The sequence below is a fragment of the Daphnia magna genome, linkage group LG2 (genome assembly GCF_020631705.1).
Source record: "Daphnia magna isolate NIES linkage group LG2, ASM2063170v1.1, whole genome shotgun sequence".
NCBI lineage: Eukaryota > Metazoa > Arthropoda > Branchiopoda > Diplostraca > Daphniidae > Daphnia > Daphnia magna.
The window spans coordinates 10,420,815-10,445,693 of record NC_059183.1 but is presented as its reverse complement, the minus strand read 5'-3'; the positions used below and the strand labels follow the sequence as shown (position 1 = coordinate 10,445,693).

Sequence of the window (24,879 nt, the reverse complement as noted above, 5' to 3'; positions counted from 1 at the left end):
GTGTATTCACATTGAATCCAAGTATATTTGATTCTGTTTACATGTAGAAGTATAAACTCATAATATAACAGTGTATTCACATTGAATACAAGTATATTTGATTCTGTTTACATGTAGAAGCATAAACTCATAATATAACAGTGTATTCACATTGAATACAAGTATATTTGATTCTGTTTACATGTATAAATATAAACTCATAATATAACAGTGTATTCACATTGAATACAAGTATATTTGATTCTGTTTACATGTAGAAGTATAAACTCATAATATAACAGTGTATTCAAATTGAATACAAGTATATTTGATCCTGTTTACATATAGAAGTTAAAACTCATGGTATCACAGTGTATTCACATTGAATACAAGTATATTTGATTCTGTTTGCTTGTAGAAGTATAAACTCATAATATAACAGTGTCTTCACATTGAATACAAGTATATTTGATTCTGTTTACATGTAGAAGTAGAAACTCATAATATAACAGTTTTTTCGCATTGAATACAAGTATATTTGATTCTGTTTACTTGAAGAAGTATAAACTCATAATATGAAAGTGTATTCACATTGAATCCAAGTATATTTGATTGTTTTTACATGTAGAAGCATAAACTCATAATATAACAGTGTATTCACATTGAATACAAGTATATTTGATTCTGTTTACATGTATAAGTATAAACTCATAATATAACAGTGTATTCACATTGAATACAAGTATATTTGATTCTGTTTACATGTAGAAGTATAAACTCATAATATAACAGTGTTGCCAAATTGAATACAAGTATATTTGATCCTGTTAACATATAGAAGTTAAAACTCACCGTATCACAGTGTATTCACATTGAATACAAGTATATTTGATTCTGTTACATGTAGAAGTATAAACTCATAATATAACAGTGTATTCAAATTGAATACAAGTATATTTGATTCTGTTTACATGTAGAAGTAGAAACTCATAATATAACAGTTTTTTCGCATTGAATACAAGTATATTTGATTCTGTTTACTTGAAGAAGTATAAACTCATAATATGAAAGTGTATTCACATTGAATCCAAGTATATTTGATTGTGTTTACATGTAGAAGCATAAACTCATAATATAACAGTGTATTCACATTGAATACAAGTATATTTGATTCTGTTTACATGTATAAGTATAAACTCATAATATAACAGTGTATTCACATTGAATACAAGTATATTTGATTCTGTTTACATGTAGAAGTATAAACTCATAATATAACAGTGTTGCCAAATTGAATACAAGTATATTTGATCCTGTTAACATATAGAAGTTAAAACTCACCGTATCACAGTGTATTCACATTGAATACAAGTATATTTGATTCTGTTACATGTAGAAGTATAAACTCATAATATAACAGTGTATTCAAATTGAATACAAGTATATTTGATCCTGTTTACATGTAGAAGTATAAACTCATAATATAACAGTATATTCACATGGAATACAAGTATATTTGATTCTGTTTACATGTAGAAGTATAAACTCATAATATAACAGTGTATTCACATTGAATACAAGTATTTTTGATCCAGTTTACATATAGAAGTTAAAACTCATTGAATCATAGTGTATTCACATTGAATACAAGTATATTTGATTCTGTTTACATGTAAAAGTAGAAACTCATAATATAACAGTGTATTCGCATTGAATACAAGTATATTTGATTCTGTTTACATGTAGAAGTAGAAACTCATAATATAACAGTGTATTCAAATTGAATACAAGTATATTTGATCCTGTTTACATGTAGAAGTATAAAGTCATAATATAACAGTATATTCACATGGAATACAAGTATATTTGATTCTGTTTACATGTAGAAGTATAAACTCATTATATAACAGTGTATTCACATTGAATACAAGTATTTTTGATCCAGTTTACATATAGAAGTTAAAACTCATTGAATCATAGTGTATTCACATTGAATACAAGTATATTTGATTCTGTTTACATGTAAAAGTAGAAACTCATAATATAACAGTGTATTCGCATTGAATACAAGTATATTTGATTCTGTTTACATGTAGAAGTAGAAACTCATAATATAACAGTGTATTCAAATTGAATACAAGTATATTTGATCCTGTTTACATGTAGAAGTATAAAGTCATAATATAACAGTATATTCAAATTGAATACAAGTATATTTGATCCTGTTTACATATAGAAGTTAAAACTCATGGTATCACAGTGTATTCACATTGAATACAAGTATATTTGATTCTGTTTGCTTGTAGAAGTATAAACTCATAATATAACAGTGTCTTCACATTGAATACAAGTATATTTGATTCTGTTTACATGTAGAAGTAGAAACTCATAATATAACAGTTTTTTCGCATTGAATACAAGTATATTTGATTCTGTTTACTTGAAGAAGTATAAACTCATAATATGAAAGTGTATTCACATTGAATCCAAGTATATTTGATTGTGTTTACATGTAGAAGCATAAACTCATAATATAACAGTGTATTCACATTGAATACAAGTATATTTGATTCTGTTTACATGTATAAGTATAAACTCATAATATAACAGTGTATTCACATTGAATACAAGTATATTTGATTCTGTTTACATGTAGAAGTATAAACTCATAATATAACAGTGTTGCCAAATTGAATACAAGTATATTTGATCCTGTTAACATATAGAAGTTAAAACTCACCGTATCACAGTGTATTCACATTGAATACAAGTATATTTGATTCTGTTACATGTAGAAGTATAAACTCATAATATAACAGTGTATTCAAATTGAATACAAGTATATTTGATCCTGTTTACATGTAGAAGTATAAACTCATAATATAACAGTATATTCACATGGAATACAAGTATATTTGATTCTGTTTACATGTAGAAGTATAAACTCATAATATAACAGTGTATTCACATTGAATACAAGTATTTTTGATCCAGTTTACATATAGAAGTTAAAACTCATTGAATCATAGTGTATTCACATTGAATACAAGTATATTTGATTCTGTTTACATGTAAAAGTAGAAACTCATAATATAACAGTGTATTCGCATTGAATACAAGTATATTTGATTCTGTTTACATGTAGAAGTAGAAACTCATAATATAACAGTGTATTCAAATTGAATACAAGTATATTTGATCCTGTTTACATGTAGAAGTATAAAGTCATAATATAACAGTATATTCACATGGAATACAAGTATATTTGATTCTGTTTACATGTAGAAGTATAAACTCATAATATAACAGTGTATTCACATTGAATACAAGTATTTTTGATCCAGTTTACATATAGAAGTTAAAACTCATTGAATCATAGTGTATTCACATTGAATACAAGTATATTTGATTCTGTTTACATGTAGAAGTAGAAACTCATAATATAACAGTGTATTCAAATTGAATACAAGTATATTTGATCCTGTTTACATATAGAAGTTAAAACTCATGGTATCACAGTGTATTCACATTGAATACAAGTATATTTGATTCTGTTTGCTTGTAGAAGTATAAACTCATAATATAACAGTGTCTTCACATTGAATACAAGTATATTTGATTCTGTTTACATGTAGAAATAGAAACTCATAATATAACAGTTTTTTCGCATTGAATACAAGTATATTTGATTCTGTTTACTTGAAGAAGTATAAACTCATAATATGAAAGTGTATTCACATTGAATCCAAGTATATTTGATTGTGTTTACATGTAGAAGCATAAACTCATAATATAACAGTGTATTCACATTGAATACAAGTATATTTGATTCTGTTTACATGTATAAGTATAAACTCATAATATAACAGTGTATTCACATTGAATACAAGTATATTTGATTCTGTTTACATGTAGAAGTATAAACTCATAATATAACAGTGTTGCCAAATTGAATACAAGTATATTTGATCCTGTTAACATATAGAAGTTAAAACTCACCGTATCACAGTGTATTCACATTGAATACAAGTATATTTGATTCTGTTACATGTAGAAGTATAAACTCATAATATAACAGTGTATTCAAATTGAATACAAGTATATTTGATCCTGTTTACATGTAGAAGTATAAACTCATAATATAGCAGTATATTCACATGGAATACAAGTATATTTGATTCTGTTTACATGTAGAAGTATAAACTCATAATATAACAGTGTATTCACATTGAATACAAGTATTTTTGATCCAGTTTACATATAGAAGTTAAAACTCATTGAATCATAGTGTATTCACATTGAATACAAGTATATTTGATTCTGTTTACATGTAGAAGTAGAAACTCATAATATAACAGTGTATTCGCATTGAATACAAGTATATTTGATTCTGTTTACATGTAGAAGTAGAAACTCATAATATAACAGTGTATTCAAATTGAATACAAGTATATTTGATCCTGTTTACATGTAGAAGTATAAAGTCATAATATAACAGTATATTCACATGGAATACAAGTATATTTGATTCTGTTTACATGTAGAAGTATAAACTCATAATATAACAGTGTATTCACATTGAATACAAGTATTTTTGATCCAGTTTACATATAGAAGTTAAAACTCATTGAATCATAGTGTATTCACATTAAATACAAGTATATTTGATTCTGTTTACATGTAGAAGTAGAAACTCATAATATAACAGTGTATTCAAATTGAATACAAGTATATTTGATCCTGTTTACATATAGAAGTTAAAACTCATGGTATCACAGTGTATTCACATTGAATACAAGTATATTTGATTCTGTTTGCTTGTAGAAGTATAAACTCATAATATAACAGTGTCTTCACATTGAATACAAGTATATTTGATTCTGTTTACATGAAGAAGTAGAAACTCATACTATAACAGTTTTTTCGCATTGAATACAAGTATATTTGATTCTGTTTACTTGAAGAAGTATAAACTCATAATATGAAAGTGTATTCACATTGAATCCAAGTATATTTGATTGTGTTTACATGTAGAAGCATAAACTCATAATATAACAGTGTATTCACATTGAATACAAGTATATTTGATTCTGTTTACATGTATAAGTATAAACTCATAATATAACAGTGTATTCACATTGAATACAAGTATATTTGATTCTGTTTACATGTAGAAGTATAAACTCATAATATAACAGTGTTGCCAAATTGAATACAAGTATATTTGATCCTGTTAACATATAGAAGTTAAAACTCACCGTATCACAGTGTATTCACATTGAATACAAGTATATTTGATTCTGTTACATGTAGAAGTATAAACTCATAATATAACAGTGTATTCAAATTGAATATAAGTATATTTGATCCTGTTTACATGTAGAAGTATAAACTCATAATATAACAGTATATTCACATGGAATACAAGTATATTTGATTCTGTTTACATGTAGAAGTATAAACTCATAATATAACAGTGTATTCACATTGAATACAAGTATTTTTGATCCAGTTTACATATAGAAGTTAAAACTCATTGAATCATAGTGTATTCACATTGAATACAAGTATATTTGATTCTGTTTACATGTAGAAGTAGAAACTCATAATATAACAGTGTATTCGCATTGAATACAAGTATATTTGATTCTGTTTACATGTAGAAGTAGAAACTCATAATATAACAGTGTATTCAAATTGAATACAAGTATATTTGATCCTGTTTACATGTAGAAGTATAAAGTCATAATATAACAGTATATTCACATGGAATACAAGTATATTTGATTCTGTTTACATGTAGAAGTATAAACTCATAATATAACAGTGTATTCACATTGAATACAAGTATTTTTGATCCAGTTTACATATAGAAGTTAAAACTCATTGAATCATAGTGTATTCACATTGAATACAAGTATATTTGATTCTGTTTACATGTAGAAGTAGAAACTCATAATATAACAGTGTATTCAAATTGAATACAAGTATATTTGATCCTGTTTACATATAGAAGTTAAAACTCATGGTATCACAGTGTATTCACATTGAATACAAGTATATTTGATTCTGTTTGCTTGTAGAAGTATAAACTCATAATATAACAGTGTCTTCACATTGAATACAAGTATATTTGATTCTGTTTACATGAAGAAGTAGAAACTCATACTATAACAGTTTTTTCGCATTGAATACAAGTATATTTGATTCTGTTTACTTGAAGAAGTATAAACTCATAATATGAAAGTGTATTCACATTGAATCCAAGTATATTTGATTGTGTTTACATGTAGAAGCATAAACTCATAATATAACAGTGTATTCACATTGAATACAAGTATATTTGATTCTGTTTACATGTATAAGTATAAACTCATAATATAACAGTGTATTCACATTGAATACAAGTATATTTGATTCTGTTTACATGTAGAAGTATAAACTCATAATATAACAGTGTTGCCAAATTGAATACAAGTATATTTGATCCTGTTAACATATAGAAGTTAAAACTCACCGTATCACAGTGTATTCACATTGAATACAAGTATATTTGATTCTGTTACATGTAGAAGTATAAACTCATAATATAACAGTGTATTCAAATTGAATATAAGTATATTTGATCCTGTTTACATGTAGAAGTATAAACTCATAATATAACAGTATATTCACATGGAATACAAGTATATTTGATTCTGTTTACATGTAGAAGTATAAACTCATAATATAACAGTGTATTCACATTGAATACAAGTATTTTTGATCCAGTTTACATATAGAAGTTAAAACTCATTGAATCATAGTGTATTCACATTGAATACAAGTATATTTGATTCTGTTTACATGTAGAAGTAGAAACTCATAATATAACAGTGTATTCGCATTGAATACAAGTATATTTGATTCTGTTTACATGTAGAAGTAGAAACTCATAATATAACAGTGTATTCAAATTGAATACAAGTATATTTGATCCTGTTTACATGTAGAAGTATAAAGTCATAATATAACAGTATATTCACATGGAATACAAGTATATTTGATTCTGTTTACATGTAGAAGTATAAACTCATAATATAACAGTGTATTCACATTGAATACAAGTATTTTTGATCCAGTTTACATATAGAAGTTAAAACTCATTGAATCATAGTGTATTCACATTGAATACAAGTATATTTGATTCTGTTTACATGTAGAAGTAGAAACTCATAATATAACAGTGTATTCAAATTGAATACAAGTATATTTGATCCTGTTTACATATAGAAGTTAAAACTCATGGTATCACAGTGTATTCACATTGAATACAAGTATATTTGATTCTGTTTGCTTGTAGAAGTATAAACTCATAATATAACAGTGTCTTCACATTGAATACAAGTATATTTGATTCTGTTTACATGTAGAAGTAGAAACTCATAATATAACAGTTTTTTCGCATTGAATACAAGTATATTTGATTCTGTTTACTTGAAGAAGTATAAACTCATAATATGAAAGTGTATTCACATTGAATCCAAGTATATTTGATTGTGTTTACATGAAGAAGCATAAACTCATAATATAAAAGTGTATTCACATTGAATACAAGTATATTTGATTCTGTTTACATGTATAAGTATAAACTCATAAAATAACAGTGTATTCACATTGAATACAAGTATATTTGATTCTGTTTACATGTAGAAGTATAAACTCATAATATAACAGTGTTGCCAAATTGAATACAAGTATATTTGATCCTGTTAACATATAGAAGTTAAAACTCACCGTATCACAGTGTATTCACATTGAATACAAGTATATTTATTCTGTTACATGTAGAAGTATAAACTCATAATATAACAGTGTATTCAAATTGAATACAAGTATATTTGATCCTGTTTACATGTAGAAGTATAAAGTCATAATATAACAGTATATTCACATGGAATACAAGTATATTTGATTCTGTTTACATGTAGAAGTATAAACTCATAATATAACAGTGTATTCACATTGAATACAAGTATTTTTGATCCAGTTTACATATAGAAGTTAAAACTTATTGAATCATAGTGTATTCACATTGAATACAAGTATATTTGATTCTGTTCACATGTACAAGTAGAAACTCATAATATAACAGTGTATTCGCATTGAATACAAGTATATTTGATTCTGTTTACATGTAGAAGTAGAAACTCATAATATAACAGTGTATTCACATTGAATACAAGTATATTTGATCCTGTTTACATATAGAAGTTAAAAATCATGGTATCACAGTGTATTCACATTGAATACAAGTATATTTGATTCTGTTAACATGTAGAAGTAGAAACTCATAATATAACAGTGTATTCACATTGAATACAAGTATATTTGATTCTGTTTACATGTAGAAGTAGAAACTCATAATATAACAGTTTTTTCGCATTGAATACAAGTATATTTGATTCTGTTTACTTGAAGAAGTATAAACTCATAATATGAAAGTGTATTCACATTGAATCCAAGTATATTTGATTGTGTTTACATGTAGAAGCATAAACTCATAATATAACAGTGTATTCACATTGAATACAAGTATATTTGATTCTGTTTACATGTATAAGTATAAACTCATAATATAACAGTGTATTCACATTGAATACAAGTATATTTGATTCTGTTTACATGTAGAAGTATAAACTCATAATATAACAGTGTTGCCAAATTGAATACAAGTATATTTGATCCTGTTAACATATAGAAGTTAAAACTCACCGTATCACAGTGTATTCACATTGAATACAAGTATATTTGATTCTGTTACATGTAGAAGTATAAACTCATAATATAACAGTGTATTCAAATTGAATACAAGTATATTTGATCCTGTTTACATGTAGAAGTATAAACTCATAATATAACAGTATATTCACATGGAATACAAGTATACTTGATTCTGTTTACATGTAGAAGTATAAACTCATAATATAACAGTGTATTCACATTGAATACAAGTATTTTTGATCCAGTTTACATATAGAAGTTAAAACTCATTGAATCATAGTGTATTCACATTGAATACAAGTATATTTGATTCTGTTTACATGTAGAAGTAGAAACTCATAATATAACAGTGTATTCGCATTGAATACAAGTATATTTGATTCTGTTTACATGTAGAAGTAGAAACTCATAATATAACAGTGTATTCAAATTGAATACAAGTATATTTGATCCTGTTTACATGTAGAAGTATAAAGTCATAATATAACAGTATATTCACATGGAATACAAGTATATTTGATTCTGTTTACATGTAGAAGTATAAACTCATAATATAACAGTGTATTCACATTGAATACAAGTATTTTTGATCCAGTTTACATATAGAAGTTAAAACTCATTGAATCATAGTGTATTCACATTGAATACAAGTATATTTGATTCTGTTCACATGTAGAAGTAGAAACTCATAATATAACAGTGTATTCAAATTGAATACAAGTATATTTGATCCTGTTTACATATATAAGTTAAAACTCATGGTATCACAGTGTATTCACATTGAATACAAGTATATTTGATTCTGTTTGCTTGTAGAAGTATAAACTCATAATATAACAGTGTCTTCACATTGAATACAAGTATATTTGATTCTGTTTACATGTAGAAGTAGAAACTCATAATATAACAGTTTTTTCGCATTGAATACAAGTATATTTGATTCTGTTTACTTGAAGAAGTATAAACTCATAATATGAAAGTGTATTCACATTGAATCCAAGTATATTTGATTGTGTTTACATGAAGAAGCATAAACTCATAATATAACAGTGTATTCACATTGAATACAAGTATATTTGATTCTGTTTACATGTATAAGTATAAACTCATAATATAACAGTGTATTCACATTGAATACAAGTATATTTGATTCTGTTTACATGTAGAAGTATAAACTCATAATATAACAGTGTTGCCAAATTGAATACAAGTATATTTGATCCTGTTAACATATAGAAGTTAAAACTCACCGTATCACAATGTATTCACATTGAATACAAGAATATTTGATTCTGTTACATGTAGAAGTATAAACTCATAATATAACAGTGTATTCAAATTGAATACAAGTATATTTGATCCTGTTTACATGTAGAAGTATAAAGTCATAATATAACAGTATATTCACATGGAATACAAGTATATTTGATTCTGTTTACATGTAGAAGTATAAACTCATAATATAACAGTGTATTCACATTGAATACAAGTATTTTTGATCCAGTTTACATATAGAAGTTAAAACTTATTGAATCATAGTGTATTCACATTGAATACAAGTATATTTGATTCTGTTCACATGTACAAGTAGAAACTCATAATATAACAGTGTATTCGCATTGAATACAAGTATATTTGATTCTGTTTACATGTAGAAGTAGAAACTCATAATATAACAGTGTATTCACATTGAATACAAGTATATTTGATCCTGTTTACATATAGAAGTTAAAAATCATGGAGTCACAGTGTATTCACATTGAATACAAGTATATTTGATTCTGTTAACATGTAGAAGTAGAAACTCATAATATAACAGTGTATTCACATTGAATACAAGTATATTTGATTCTGTTACATGTAGAAGTATAAACTCATAATATAACATTGTATTCACATTGAATACAAGTATATTTGATCCTGTTTACATATAGAAGTTAAAACTCATGGTATCAGAGTGTATTCACATTGAATACAAGTATATTTGATTCTGCTTAATTGTAGAAGTATAAACTCATAATATAACAGTGTATTCACATTGAATACAAGTACATTTGATTCTGTTTACACTTAGAAGTAGAAACTAATATTATAACAGTGTATTCACATTGAATACAAGTATATTTGATTCTGTTTACATGTAGAAGTATAACTTATAATATAACAGTGTATTTGCATTGAATACAAGTATATTTGATTCTGTTAAAATGTAGAAGTATAAACTCATTAAATAACAGTGTATTCACATTGAATACAAGTATATTTGATCCTGTTTACATATAGAAGTTAAAACTCATGGTATCACAGTGTATTGACATTGAATACAATTATATTTGATTCTGTTTACATGTAGAAGTAGAAACTCATAATATAACAAAGTATTCACATTGTATACAAGTATATTTGATTCTGTTTACATGTAGCTGTTCAAACTTATAATATAACAGTGTATTCACATTAAATACAAGTATATTTGATCCTGTTTACATATAGAAGTTAAAACTCATGGTATCACAGTGTATTCAACATTGAATACAAGTATATTTGATCCTGTAAACATATAGAAGTTAAAACTCATGGTATCACTGTGTATTCACATTGAATACAAGTATATTTGATTCTGTTTACATGTAGAAGTATAAACTCATAATATAACAGTGTATTCACATTGAATACAAGTATATTTGATTCTGTTTACATGTAGAAGTAGAAACTCATAATATAACAGTGTATTCACTTTGAATACAAGTATATTTGATTCTGTTTACATGTAGAAGTTAAATTCATGGTATCACAGTGTATTCACATTGAATACAAGTATATTTGATTCTGTTTACTTGTAGAAGTATAAACTTATAATATAACAGTGTATTCACATGGAATACAAGTATATTTGATTCTGTTTATATGTAGAAGTATAAACTCATAATATAACAGTGTATTCACATTGAATACAAGTATATTTGATTCTGTTTACATGTAGAAGTAGAAACTCATAATATAACAGTGTATTCACATTGAATACAAGTATATTTGATCCTGTTTACATATAGAAGTTAAAACTCATGGTATCACAGTGTATTCACATTGAATACAAGTATATTTGATTCTGTTTGCTTGTAGAAGTATAAACTCATAATATAACAGTGTATTCACATTGAATACAAGTATATTTGATCTGTTTACATGTAGAAGAAGAAACTCATAATATAACAATGTATTCACATTGAATACAAGTATATTTGATTCTGTTTACATGTAGCAGTTCAAACTTATAATATAACAGTGTATTCACATTAAATACAAGTATATTTGATCCTGTTTACATATAGAAGTTAAAACTCATGGTATCACAGTGTATTCAACATTGAATACAAGTATATTTGATCCTGTAAACATATAGAAGTTAAAACTCATGGTATCACTGTGTATTCACATGGAATACAAGTATATTTGATTCTGTTTATATGTAGAAGTATAAACTCATAATATAACAGTGTATTCACATTGAATACAAGTATATTTGATTCTGTTTACATGTAGAAGTAGAAACTCATAATATAACAGTGTATTCACATTGAATACAAGTATATTTGATCCTGTTTACATATAGAAGTTAAAACTCATGGTATCACAGTGTATTCACATTGAATACAAGTATATTTGATTCTGTTTGCTTGTAGAAGTATAAACTCATAATATAACAGTGTATTCACATTGAATACAAGTATATTTGATCTGTTTACATGTAGAAGAAGAAACTCATAATATAACAATGTATTCACATTGAATACAAGTATATTTGATTCTGTTTACATGTAGCAGTTCAAACTTATAATATAACAGTGTATTCACATTAAATACAAGTATATTTGATCCTGTTTACATATAGAAGTTAAAACTCATGGTATCACAGTGTATTCAACATTGAATACAAGTATATTTGATCCTGTAAACATATAGAAGTTAAAACTCATGGTATCACTGTGTATTCACATTGAATACAAGTATATTTGATTCTGTTTACATGTAGAAGTATAAACTCATAATATAACAGTGTATTCACATTGAATACAAGTATATTTGATTCTGTTTACATGTAGAAGTAGAAACTCATAATATAACAGTGTATTCACTTTGAATACAAGTATATTTGATTCTGTTTACATGTAGAAGTTAAATTCATGGTATCACAGTGTATTCACATTGAATACAAGTATATTTGATTCTGTTTACTTGTAGAAGTATAAACTTATAATATAACAGTGTATTCACATGGAATACAAGTATATTTGATTCTGTTTATATGTAGAAGTATAAACTCATAATATAACAGTGTATTCACATTGAATACAAGTATATTTGATTCTGTTTACATGTAGAAGTAGAAACTCATAATATAACAGTGTATTCACATTGAATACAAGTATATTTGATCCTGTTTACATATAGAAGTTAAAACTCATGGTATCACAGTGTATTCACATTGAATACAAGTATATTTGATTCTGTTTGCTTGTAGAAGTATAAACTCATAATATAACAGTGTATTCACATTGAATACAAGTATATTTGATCTGTTTACATGTAGAAGAAGAAACTCATAATATAACAATGTATTCACATTGAATACAAGTATATTTGATTCTGTTTACATGTAGCAGTTCAAACTTATAATATAACAGTGTATTCACATTAAATACAAGTATATTTGATCCTGTTTACATATAGAAGTTAAAACTCATGGTATCACAGTGTATTCAACATTGAATACAAGTATATTTGATCCTGTAAACATATAGAAGTTAAAACTCATGGTATCACTGTGTATTCACATTGAATACAAGTATATTTGATTCTGTTTACATGTAGAAGTATAAACTCATAATATAACAGTGTATTCACATTGAATACAAGTATATTTGATTCTGTTTACATGTAGAAGTAGAAACTCATAATATAACAGTGTATTCACTTTGAATACAAGTATATTTGATTCTGTTTACATGTAGAAGTTCAATTCATGGTATCACAGTGTATTCACATTGAATACAAGTATATTTGATTCTGTTTACTTGTAGAAGTATAAACTTATAATATAACAGTGTATTCACATTGAATACAAGTATATTTGATTCTGTTTATATGTAGAAGTATAAACTCATAATATAACAGTGTATTCACATTGTATACAAGTATATTTGATTCTGTTTACATGTAGAAGTAGAAACTCATAATATAACAGTGCATTCACATTGAATACAAGTATATTTGATCCCGTTTACATATAGAAGTTAAAACTCATGGTATCACAGTGTATTCACATTGAATACAAGTATATTTGATTCTGTTTGCTTGTAGAAGTATAAACTCATAATATAACAGTGTATTCACATTGAATACAAGTATATTTGATCTGTTTACATGTAGAAGAAGAAACTAATAATATAACAGTGTATTCACATTGAATACAAGCATATTTGATTCTATTTACATATACAAGTATGAACTCATAATATAACAGTGTATTCACATTGAATACAAGTATATTTGATCCTGTTTATGTATAGAAGTAAAAACTCATGGTATCACAGTGTATTCACATTGAATACAACTATATTTGATTCTGTTTACATGTAGAAGTATAAATTTATAATATAACAGTGTATTCACATTGAACACTAGTATATTTGATTCTGTTTACATGTAGAAGTATAAACTCATAATATAACAGTGTATTCACATTGAATACAAGTATATTTGACCCTGTTTACATATAGAAGTTAAAACTCATGGTATCACAGTGTATTCACATTGAATACAAGTATATTTGATCCTGTTTACATATAGAAGTTAAATCTCATGGTATCACAGTGTATTCACATTGAATACAAATATTTTTGATTCTGTTAACATGTAGAAGTATAAACTCATTATATAACAGTGTATTCACATTGAATACAAGTATATTTGATTCTGTTTATATGTGGAAGTATAAACTCATAATATAACAGTGTATTCACATTGAATACAAGTATATTTGATCCTGTTTACATATAGAAGTTAAAACTCATGGTATCACAGTATATTCACATTGAATACAAGTATATTTGATTCTGTTAACATGTAGCAGTTCAAACTTATAATATAACAGTGTATTCACATTAAATACAAGTATATTTGATCCAGTTTACATATAGAAGTAAAAACTCATTGTATTATAGTGTATTCACATTGAATACAAGTATATTTGATTCTGTTTACATGTAGAAGTATAAACTCATAATATAACAGTGTATTCACATTGAATACAAGTATATTTGATTCTGTTTCTATGTAGAAGTATAAAATCATAATATAACAGTTTATTCACATTGAATCCAAGTATATTTGATTCTGTTTACATGTAGAAGTATAAACTCATAAAATAACAGTGTATTTACATTGAATACAAGTAGGGGAGAACGGGGTCAAACTGGACAAAAAATTTCTTTCCTCTTCATTTAGATTTCTATGTTCTTTTTCTAATATTTATTTTTAGTTAATGGTGCAGCACCTTCTTGTGTAACTCAAAAATTTTTTGTAATTTTTAAGTCTTAAAATAAACGATTAATAAGGATTTGAATGAAGTCGGTTTTTTTTAGTTTTTATTTAAACGGCGGGGCGAAACTGGACAGGGACGGTGTAAGATTGGACACTGCCAGTTTTCCTCATAAGAAGACATAAAATAAATTTTAAAAAAATATGGGTAGACTGCTTATTCAATATTTTATTCATTCATATTGAAATATTTGCAATAGAAATGAAAAATAGAGAGTTATGTCATTTTTACGAAATAGGGGGCTGAAATGGACAATTTGTAGGCGGGTAGAGTAAAATGGGAGAGCTTAACAGAGTATCGAGTATCGATTTGTAATCGATATCTTATTTTTACGTATATGGCTTCTCAACAAGCACCTCCCACTCCAATATCGAAGTTGTCTGATATGACCCCAAAACTGTGTGTCCAAAATGACCCAACCCGTTGCTATTTAGAATTTCGTTAATAATTTAACACTGGAAAAGCATTAAAATTTAAGTTTTTTATCAATCATTAAAGAAATGAATTGGCTATTTCACATATCATTATTTTATTCATTTGTAGTGTTTTCACTTTAAAAATGCTTACAGTAATATGGAAGAATATTACATCAAACAGGGCCATTTTTTTAATTCTGCGATAACAAGAACAATAATGATTCGATTTTAATCAATATTTTTTCTAGAACGTTAAACATTGCAGTCAATACAAAAATTTAAAAATTTTTTTTTTCCCATAACATGTAGCACTTAGGGTCTTTGTCCAATAGGACCCGTGTCCAAGTTGACCCCGTTCTCCCCTATATTTGATTCTATTTACATGTAGAAGTAGAAACTCATAATATAACAGTGTATTCACATTGAATACAAGTATATTTGATCCTGTTTACATGTAGAAGTATAAACTCATAATATAACAGTGTATTCACATTGAATACAAGTATATTTGATTTTGTTTACATGTAGAAGTATAAACTCATAATATAACAGTGTATTCACATTGAATACAAGTATATTTGATTCTTTTTACACGTAGAAGTAGAAACTCATAATATGACAGTGTATTTACATCGAATACAAGTATATTTGATTCTGTTTACATGTAGAAGTATATACTCATAATATAACAGTGTATTCAGATTGAATACAAGTATATTTGATCCTGTTTACGTATAGAAGTAAAAACTCATTGTATTATAGTGTATTCACATTTAATACAAGTATATTTGATTCTGCTTACATGTAGAAGTATAAACTCATAATATAACAGTGTATTCACATTTAATACAAGTCGATTTGATTCTGTTTACATGTAGAAGTATAAACTCATACTATAACAGTGTATTCACATTGAATTCAAGTATATTTGATCCTGTTTACATACAGAAAATAAAACTCATGGTATCACAGTGTATTCACATTGAATACAAGTATATTTGATCCTGTTGACGTATAGAAGTTAAAACTCATGGTATCACAGTGTATTCACATTGAATACAAGTATATTTGATTCTGCTTACATGTAGAAGTATAAACTCATAATATAATAGTGTATTTGAATTGAATACAGGTATATTTGATTCTGTTTACATGTAGAAGTATAAACTCATAATATAACAGTGTATTCACATTGAATACAAGTATATTTGAACCTGTTTATACATAGAAGTTAAAACTCATGGTATCACAGTGTATTCACATTGAATACAAGTATATTTGATTCTGTTTACATGTAGAAGTATAAACTCATAATATAACAGTGTATTCAAATTGAATACCAGTATATTTGATTCTGTTTACATGTAGAAGTATAAACTCATAATATAACAGTGTATTCACATTGAATACAAGTATATTTGATTCTGTTGACACGTAGAAGTATAAACTCATAATATAACAGTGTATCAGAGATAAGGAGATTGCTCACTCCACGTAAAGCCCAGCAGTCGACATTTTCTCTCCTCCCCCTCTCTAGCAGACGAATTCGACTGCGCTGCTCCTTTCGGCCAGCTCCGGAATCATGGCTGTACTTGGCGGTAAGGACGGTATGGTTTAAAACGTGAAGGGGGAGCGCTACTGGGAAATGCTTGTTAACGGAGGAGCTGCTTTTCGCCATTGATCCTTCCGAATTTTTGGTTTTAATATCTGTTTCTTTGGAATTTGTTAAATGACTTTAAGGATGTCAAGGACTTTCTGTACAGTGATGCAAGTCATCAGTCTATGTCTTTCCATCGCAATATACGGTCACGTATCTCAACTACGTCCAGTTTTAAGTTTCTGCTCTAACAGTATGCCATCGAAGTGTAGTGCGAAAGACTGTAATTCTAAGTCTGGTGATCGTGACGTGTCGCTTTTAAGGTTCCCCGTTGATGACGTCAGACGTGCGCTATGGCTACAACATTGTCCACATAATTTCGTTCCAAAGAAAAGTTCAGTGTTGTGTTCTTTGCACTTCGGTCCCATGAAACATACACCTAGGAAGAGATCATGTCGCCAACTGAATCGTTTGCAAGATCCAATTCCAGTTTTGACGGAGGATACAGGTACAGTGAACTAAGATTAATCTATATGTTCTCTTCCGTCATTTATATCAATGATCCTAATTTATCGACTTTACATGAAGATGGCCAGTCGCAACCTGAATCGACGGTGTTGTGCCGAAAGAAGCTTCTTTATGGTACTGATGAAAGTTATGATGTCGACGGCGCAGAGTGCGCAGAGACGCCAAGTAAGAAAAAAAGGTCACCTGATTTAACCGTCCAAGCCGCTTATCTGGAGACTGTTGAAATTCAACAAGAAGAGTTGCTCAATGACACTGTTTATTTCGAGGCTGAAGAGATTCAAAAAGAACAGTCTCTCAGTGACACTTTTGAAGAACTCCACCGATTAAAAGTCGAAAATAATGCCCTTCAAGAAAAGTTGAATATTCTTCAAGCGAACCAGGAACAAAATAAGGGTTTAATAGAAAAGCTTCGTGAAGAAAATCATACCATGGCAGTAACAACATCCAAGTTGCAATTTGTTGAAAAAGAATTGGCGATGAAGACTCTGATGCTGAAGGAAATGCACGTCCAACTAAACAACTTAAAAAAAACTTTGCGCAAAGAGCTCGCATTCAAAGACAACATGACTCCCACGGCACAATTGATATTCAACAACGAAAGAATCAATGCAAAAAAAAAATTCCCGTGGCCAACGTTTCTCGGATGATATCAGGAATTTGGCAATCAATTTAAGCTTCTATTCGAATCAAGGATACAAAAAACTTAGAACTATCTTCAGGTTACCGTCGATTAGCAGTATTAGAAGATACTTAGCTCCCGTTGGATGTGCTTCCGGTATTTTGAAAAACGCTTTGGCAGAAATTCAGCAACAAATTAAAGACGGTCTTCATGGGGCGGAAGCTACTCTTTCGCTAGACGAGATGGCGATCAAGAAAGGGATTCATTGGGATGTAAAATTGAAAAAATATTTCGGGTTCGACGAGTTTTCTAACAAGGAGCAGTCAGAAACAGACGATTCCGTGTCTTCTATGGCTACCCAAGCACTAGTGTTTTACATCGTTGGTCTCGACGGTAAATGGAAAACTCCTGTCGCATATTATTTTACAAACCACATCGACGGAACACGCTTGGGAGGACTGCTTAAAGACGTACTCAAGGCGACGCACGAATTTGGGATTATTGTCAGATCCGTGGTATTCGATGGGTTAGCGGCGAACGTTGGAATGACTACTGAGTTAGGCGCAAATCTGAAATACTCGTCGTCATCAATGCCAACAAAAACAGCAAGGACAGGAAGACGAGCTGCCGCTTTGAAAAAAAAATTGACTTGCCCGTTTAAACCAAACTTCGTGCATCCTTCTACCGGAGAACCAGTAAATGTTTTACTTGATGCGTGCCACATGCTGAAGTTGGCAAGGAATCTACTGTCTTTTTCACCGGTGAAGTTACCTGGATATCAAGATCCAGCACAGTGGAAGTACATCAAGGCTCTCTTTCAATTCCAAAATGAGGCTGGATTTCGTCTCGGTAATCGACTTACAAGACAACACGCATACTTCGAGCGACATAAGATGAAGGTGGCTCTCGCTGCTCAAGTTTTGAGTAGATCCGTGGCAGATGTGCTCCGACATTTACGAGAAGTACTAAAAGTTCCTCAGGTAACATCTCAATATTAAAAAAATAAAAATTAATAGCCAATTTTAACAACAAAATCTGACTCACAAATTACAGTTTCAAGGAAGTGAGGCCACCGAACAGTTCTGTCGGCAATTCAATAAGCTTTTCGATATCCTGAACTCATGGAATGTTCAAGCAAATGGTGACAAAGCGGTTCTTACCAAAGAAAACCTAGAGGAGAAGACTAAAGAGCTTAATGAGTTAGCGCTCTTTTTAGCTAAACTAAAACTTCCAAGTGGCAGATTAGTCTACACAAGTAGAAGGAAAACCTGTATTATTGGATTTATCGCAACGATACGATCAACTATAACTCTAGCCCACCAGCTTCTTCATCGGCAGAACAACCCATTGAGTTATGTAGCCACTAGGCACATGCAGCAGGACCCATTGGAACACTTTTTTGGGATCATTCGACTTCGTTGTGGATTGAATAATAATCCAAATGCTCTGCAATTCAAATCCATTCTGAGAAAATTATTAGTTATAAAAGCTGGAGGTGTTACCCCTTCACTGTCATCCAACTGTTCCCTTATGCCAGTAGATAATGTATCTGATGTTAACGAACTCACAGTTGATCAGGATATCATGATGGATATTGAAGTAATATGTTCTGATGAGGAATTCCATGCTAGTCAGTTGAAAGACCACTTCACCAACCAATGCCTAGCATACATTGCTGGCTACATTGTACTGAAAACTGAGAAACTTGTTAAATGTCCAACCAGAAGAAATTCCTTGTTTAACTCGTGTGATGATCCTCTAAGTCCAGACCTGTTAAATATTTGTAAATTTAAAGTTACAAACGTAATAACTGTTCCTTCACAATCTGTATATACCTTGATTCACACAGCTGAAACATTTTTTCATTCCGTTGTTGTAGAAAAGTTATCTGCACTCTCCAATCAACATAATGTGTTAGAAACATTAGCGCACAAGATCCTCAAAGTTGTTAACTACTCTGAAGTGTTTCCTACCATTGTTAACAAGTTTTCTGTTGAAAGTGTTCATGAATTAATCAAACTAATTGTACTCAGATATCTTAAATTCAGATTCCTTTCTTTTACTAAAGTGTTTAATCAAAACTTATCAAATGAAACCTCTAAAAGAAATTTCTTGAACAAATATACCTTGTTTATGAATCAGTAGAAACATAATTTTCATCTTTGTTTCTTTTCAATTCATCAATTCAATCACTAAAGTGCACTGAACGGAACTAAATAAATAAGAAATACGAATATCTTTGCGTTTCAAAACGTAAAACCAGTCCTCCAGTGGTCCTCAGCCGTCAAATGCTTTCGGAGCTGGCCGAAAGGAGCAGCGCAGTCGAATTCGTCTGCTAGAGAGGGGGAGGAGGGAAAATGTCGACTGCTGGGCTTTACGTGGAGTGAGCAATCTCCTTATCTCTGCAGTGTATTAACATTGAATAAAAGTATATGTATTAAATTGTACCGTGTATGGGGCGGTTGCATACAAACCGTCTCAAGTACAGGCGAGCACGTTCTTTAGACGTACGAAAAAGAGTTGATCCGCCTCCTAGAAGCTGGTGTCGACACGAAGACAGCGGTTAGTACCGCGAGAACCTTTGCCCAAGAAGAGCAGAACCAACCAACGGCAACCGCAGACACCCTACAAGGAACCACTAACCCGTACCCGACTTCAACACTACAGGGGGTCACCCCATTACCCGTACCACAGTGGGGCTATAACACGCCCCCCACCAACCCGTTTGCCCCATCTGGACAACCCTCCCAGAGCATTGCCCACCCAGGTTTCGTAGCTTCGACACCAGTCAACCCGCCATCCAATGGGCAGCAAAACCCCAACTGGCTAAACACACAACCGCCGCCCACCCCACACCCAGGGACCACAAGTACCAGCTATCCCTCATCCGTAACAAGTTTAGCCATAGACGACAAAATTAGGAGGGCACAATAGGAACAGGCAATGCAAGCCTTTGGTTCAGTGACAATCTTTTGCGATCGTCAGAGGTCTGGTCGTTTCGACGATTAGGTTGCTCACCTGGAATCAGCCCTCGATCTAGGCAACTTCGAAGAAGCTAGGAAATTACGCTTAATGCGCTCTAAACTCTACGGAGAGGCTGCTGAAGAATTCGACACATTCAAGTTAGACAACCCTATCTGATCCCAAGAGTACGCAGCAGTGAAAGAACGACTCTTCAAACTTTTCCACTCGACCGAAACGCGGTCACAAAGGAGTGTCGAGTTTCACAACACGAAGAGGTAGCCGAAGGAAAACATGCGCCGCTACGCAAATCGTATTCGTAAGGCGTTCCATAAAGCTTACCCTATGGATGGGATATTAGATTCAGCTACCGCCGCATCCCGGGAGCAAATGATGATGGACAGGTTTCTGGAAGGTCTACCTAGCGACGTGCAAGTTCCCTTAAAGTATAAAAAATTTGCATCGTTCGAGACGCTTATCGATCGAGCCGAACTTACCGCATTAGCTATTGAAGAATCACAGACAAGAGTTAGAATCCATGCAGCATACTCATCAACGAACGCCCCAACCCATCAAAATGAACTGACCAGCGTGCTGGAAGCCCTAAATCGCTTAAGCACCAAGGTTGACCAGAATGCCACGACTCAAAACGCGGAACTACAACAGAGTCTAGCAGAAATGAAAAGGCAATTAGCACAGAGGCCCTCTCAGGTTGGTGGAAGACAGAGAGACCCGAACGTGACGCAACCCGAAGCTTTTAAAAGGGCAGCCCTTTTTTGCGAATTCCACAACACCTGGGGGTTCCACACCGAAACAGACTGTTTATCCAAGCTACAACAAAAGAACGAGCTTTGCCGCCTGTGCCGGAACATAGGGCACCGACATAATTTCTGCCCTACCATCCGGAACCCAAGACCCCCTCCACCATCAGGGCATTATGCCAACACTCCAGCGACACCTTCCGGCATCCTGCGGTCACAGGCGGAAAACTAGAAACCACCGAATCAACTGTTGGGCCACTCGGTGGGTGCCCCAAGCCCCAACAATTTGTCAAATCCGTGTCCACCCAAGTTATCACCCCCAGAATTGGACTAAGAGTAGGGAATTGTTCATTCAAAGCGTTAGTAGACAGTGGAGCAGGCAAAAGCCTCATTAGTAGTCGACTTTTCGAAAGACTACAGCAACAAATGGAAGAATTCAGACACACAAGAGAAGTAGCGGTAAACCTTTTCGATATAAGCAACAGGCGCCTGGCCTGCCAGGGCAACGTAACAGTAGATGTTCTCGTCGAGGACGAGAGGCCCCGTGAACCCTTTCAACAAGATTTCATCGTCGTTCCGGAAATTATGGAAGAATGCGTACTAGGTTTAGACGATCTTTATGAACATAAGTTTATGATCGATGGTCGTGAGAGGCGAGTCTATCGAGTGAGGGAGTCTGATCAACTCCAAAACGATGACAAACCTACAATGATGGTGGCTGTTAAAACGAAAATACCTCCATCATCCGCATGCGTGGTGGAGAGCGAGAATAGTGACGTCAAGCTATCTCTCGACACTGCCTGTTTTCTAGTAAAAAACCCACGGTTACCCGCTGGTCTTCGACTGGACCCCTTCGTTTCTACAAAACATGACAATGGGATGTTCAGAATTGTGATAGTCAACGAAACAAACCACACTATCTCCCTTCCTCGCTACACCATCTTAGGACATAGGTTTTCGAGCTACCTACACTCATAGCATCTTGTTCCACCAAGCCTACTACCATCGACCCCGCCATCTTCGAAGCCTCCCTCCCAGATGTTACGGAAACCATAAAGGGGGAATTGCGCAAATTGCTCCTAGAAAAACTAAGTATCTTCGCATTTCAAACACGCGATCTGGGCAACACGGACCTGGTCAAACACGTTATTGACACTCAGGGGCAAGGGCCCATCCGCCAAAGGCCATACAGAGCAACCACCCGTCAACGGGAGGTTGCAAAGAAAATCATCGACGAACTACTAGCAAACAATATTATACGACCCTCCCTCTCCCCTTGGGCGGCCCCAATAGTGTTAGTGAAGAAGAAAACAGAAGACGACCGCCTGTGCATTGACTACAGAAAACTAAATGCGATCACAAAGAAGGACTTCTTTCCCTTGCCCCGCATTGACGACGTGCTTGACCTGTTACAAGGCCAAAAATGCTTTTCCACTCTAGATCTGGCATCAGGGTACTGGCAAATAGAAATGGACAAACAGTCAAAAGAGAAGACGGCGTTCATCGTTGAGAACAATTTGTATGAATGGAATCGGCTCGCCTTCGGCCTGACTAACGCCCCAGGAACCTTCCAACGATTGATGAATTTTGTCCTTAAGGAAGAGTTAGGAAATACTTGCTTGGTTTACCTAGATGACATCATCTTCTATCATCTTCTCTAAGACTCCCTTAGAACACATATCGAACCTGCGGAAAATCTTTGATTTACTTGAAGAGGCAAACCTTAAGGTGAAACTATCAAAATGTAGATTTTTAGAGACATCAGTCCAGTACCTCGGCCACGTCATCTCAGCAGATGACGTAGCACCAGACCCCGCCAAAATCGAATCCCTTGGAAATTACAGAAAACCACTTACCGTTAAAGAAATGCAGTCTTTTTTGGGGTTAGCGTCATACTACCGATTGTTTATCAAGGGGTTCTCCACAGTCGCCCACCCCCTGATACATCAAGCGAAAGGTGAACCGCAGGACAGGATAAAATGGGGGCCCGCTGAAGAAAAATCCTTCAAATTCCTTAGGAAATGCCTGATGACCGACCTTGTTCTGGCCTACCCGGATTTCACTAAAGAATTCCTAATTTATACTGATGCCAGCGATTACGGACTAGGAGCCGTCTTGTCCCAAATACTCGACGGAAAAGACCAACCAATTGCCTACGCCAGTAGACACCTGATAAAGCAGAAACCAAGTACTCTACCATCGAGAAGGAAGCCACGGCCGTGATTTTTGGTATAAAGCGTTTCCGCCATTACCTTCAGGACGAGCCATTCGTTATCATCAGTGACCATCGCCCGCTGCAGTGGCTGCAGACGTTCAAAGACGAGACGGGTAGATTAGGAAGATGGTCAATATTGTTGGCTAACCTCAAAAACTCGATAAAGTACCGGCCGGGTGTCAATGAGAATGCAGATTTTCTATCCCGAATTCCGGTTAATTCAGTTCGAACAGCCACTGAAGAAGATGACGCCATACTCCGCGAACAGAAAAAAGATTCGTTGGGTATGGACATAACAAATTACTTAGAACATGGAACCCTTAGTGAAGAGAATACAGACCAGATTTGGGCGAAAGAAATCGAGCTGTACGGCATTGCGGGTGGCCTTCTGTGTCGTACACAAGAGCCGATCTCAAAGAAGAGACGACGGTTCGTGCAA

At 31.6% G+C, this 24,879-nt stretch overlaps 1 protein-coding gene and 1 pseudogene across 1 annotated transcript; both read left to right on the top strand.

The window, feature by feature from the left end:
* The first annotated feature begins 19,550 nt into the window (after positions 1–19,550).
* Positions 19,551–20,648, top strand: LOC123469905. The gene has a single exon (XM_045169247.1). The coding sequence runs from the start codon at positions 19,875–19,877 to the stop codon at positions 20,646–20,648; it is 774 nt and encodes a 257-aa protein (XP_045025182.1). The 5' UTR covers positions 19,551–19,874.
* A 771-nt stretch (positions 20,649–21,419) lies between these two features.
* Positions 21,420–23,886, top strand: LOC116927535 (annotated as a pseudogene).
* The last annotated feature ends 993 nt before the right edge of the window (positions 23,887–24,879 follow it).

Bases quoted from the DNA above. Each gene is read 5' to 3' on its own strand.
- LOC123469905 (XM_045169247.1), top strand. From the start codon at position 19,875: ATGCAGCAGGACCCATTGGAACACTTTTTTGGGATCATTCGACTTCGT.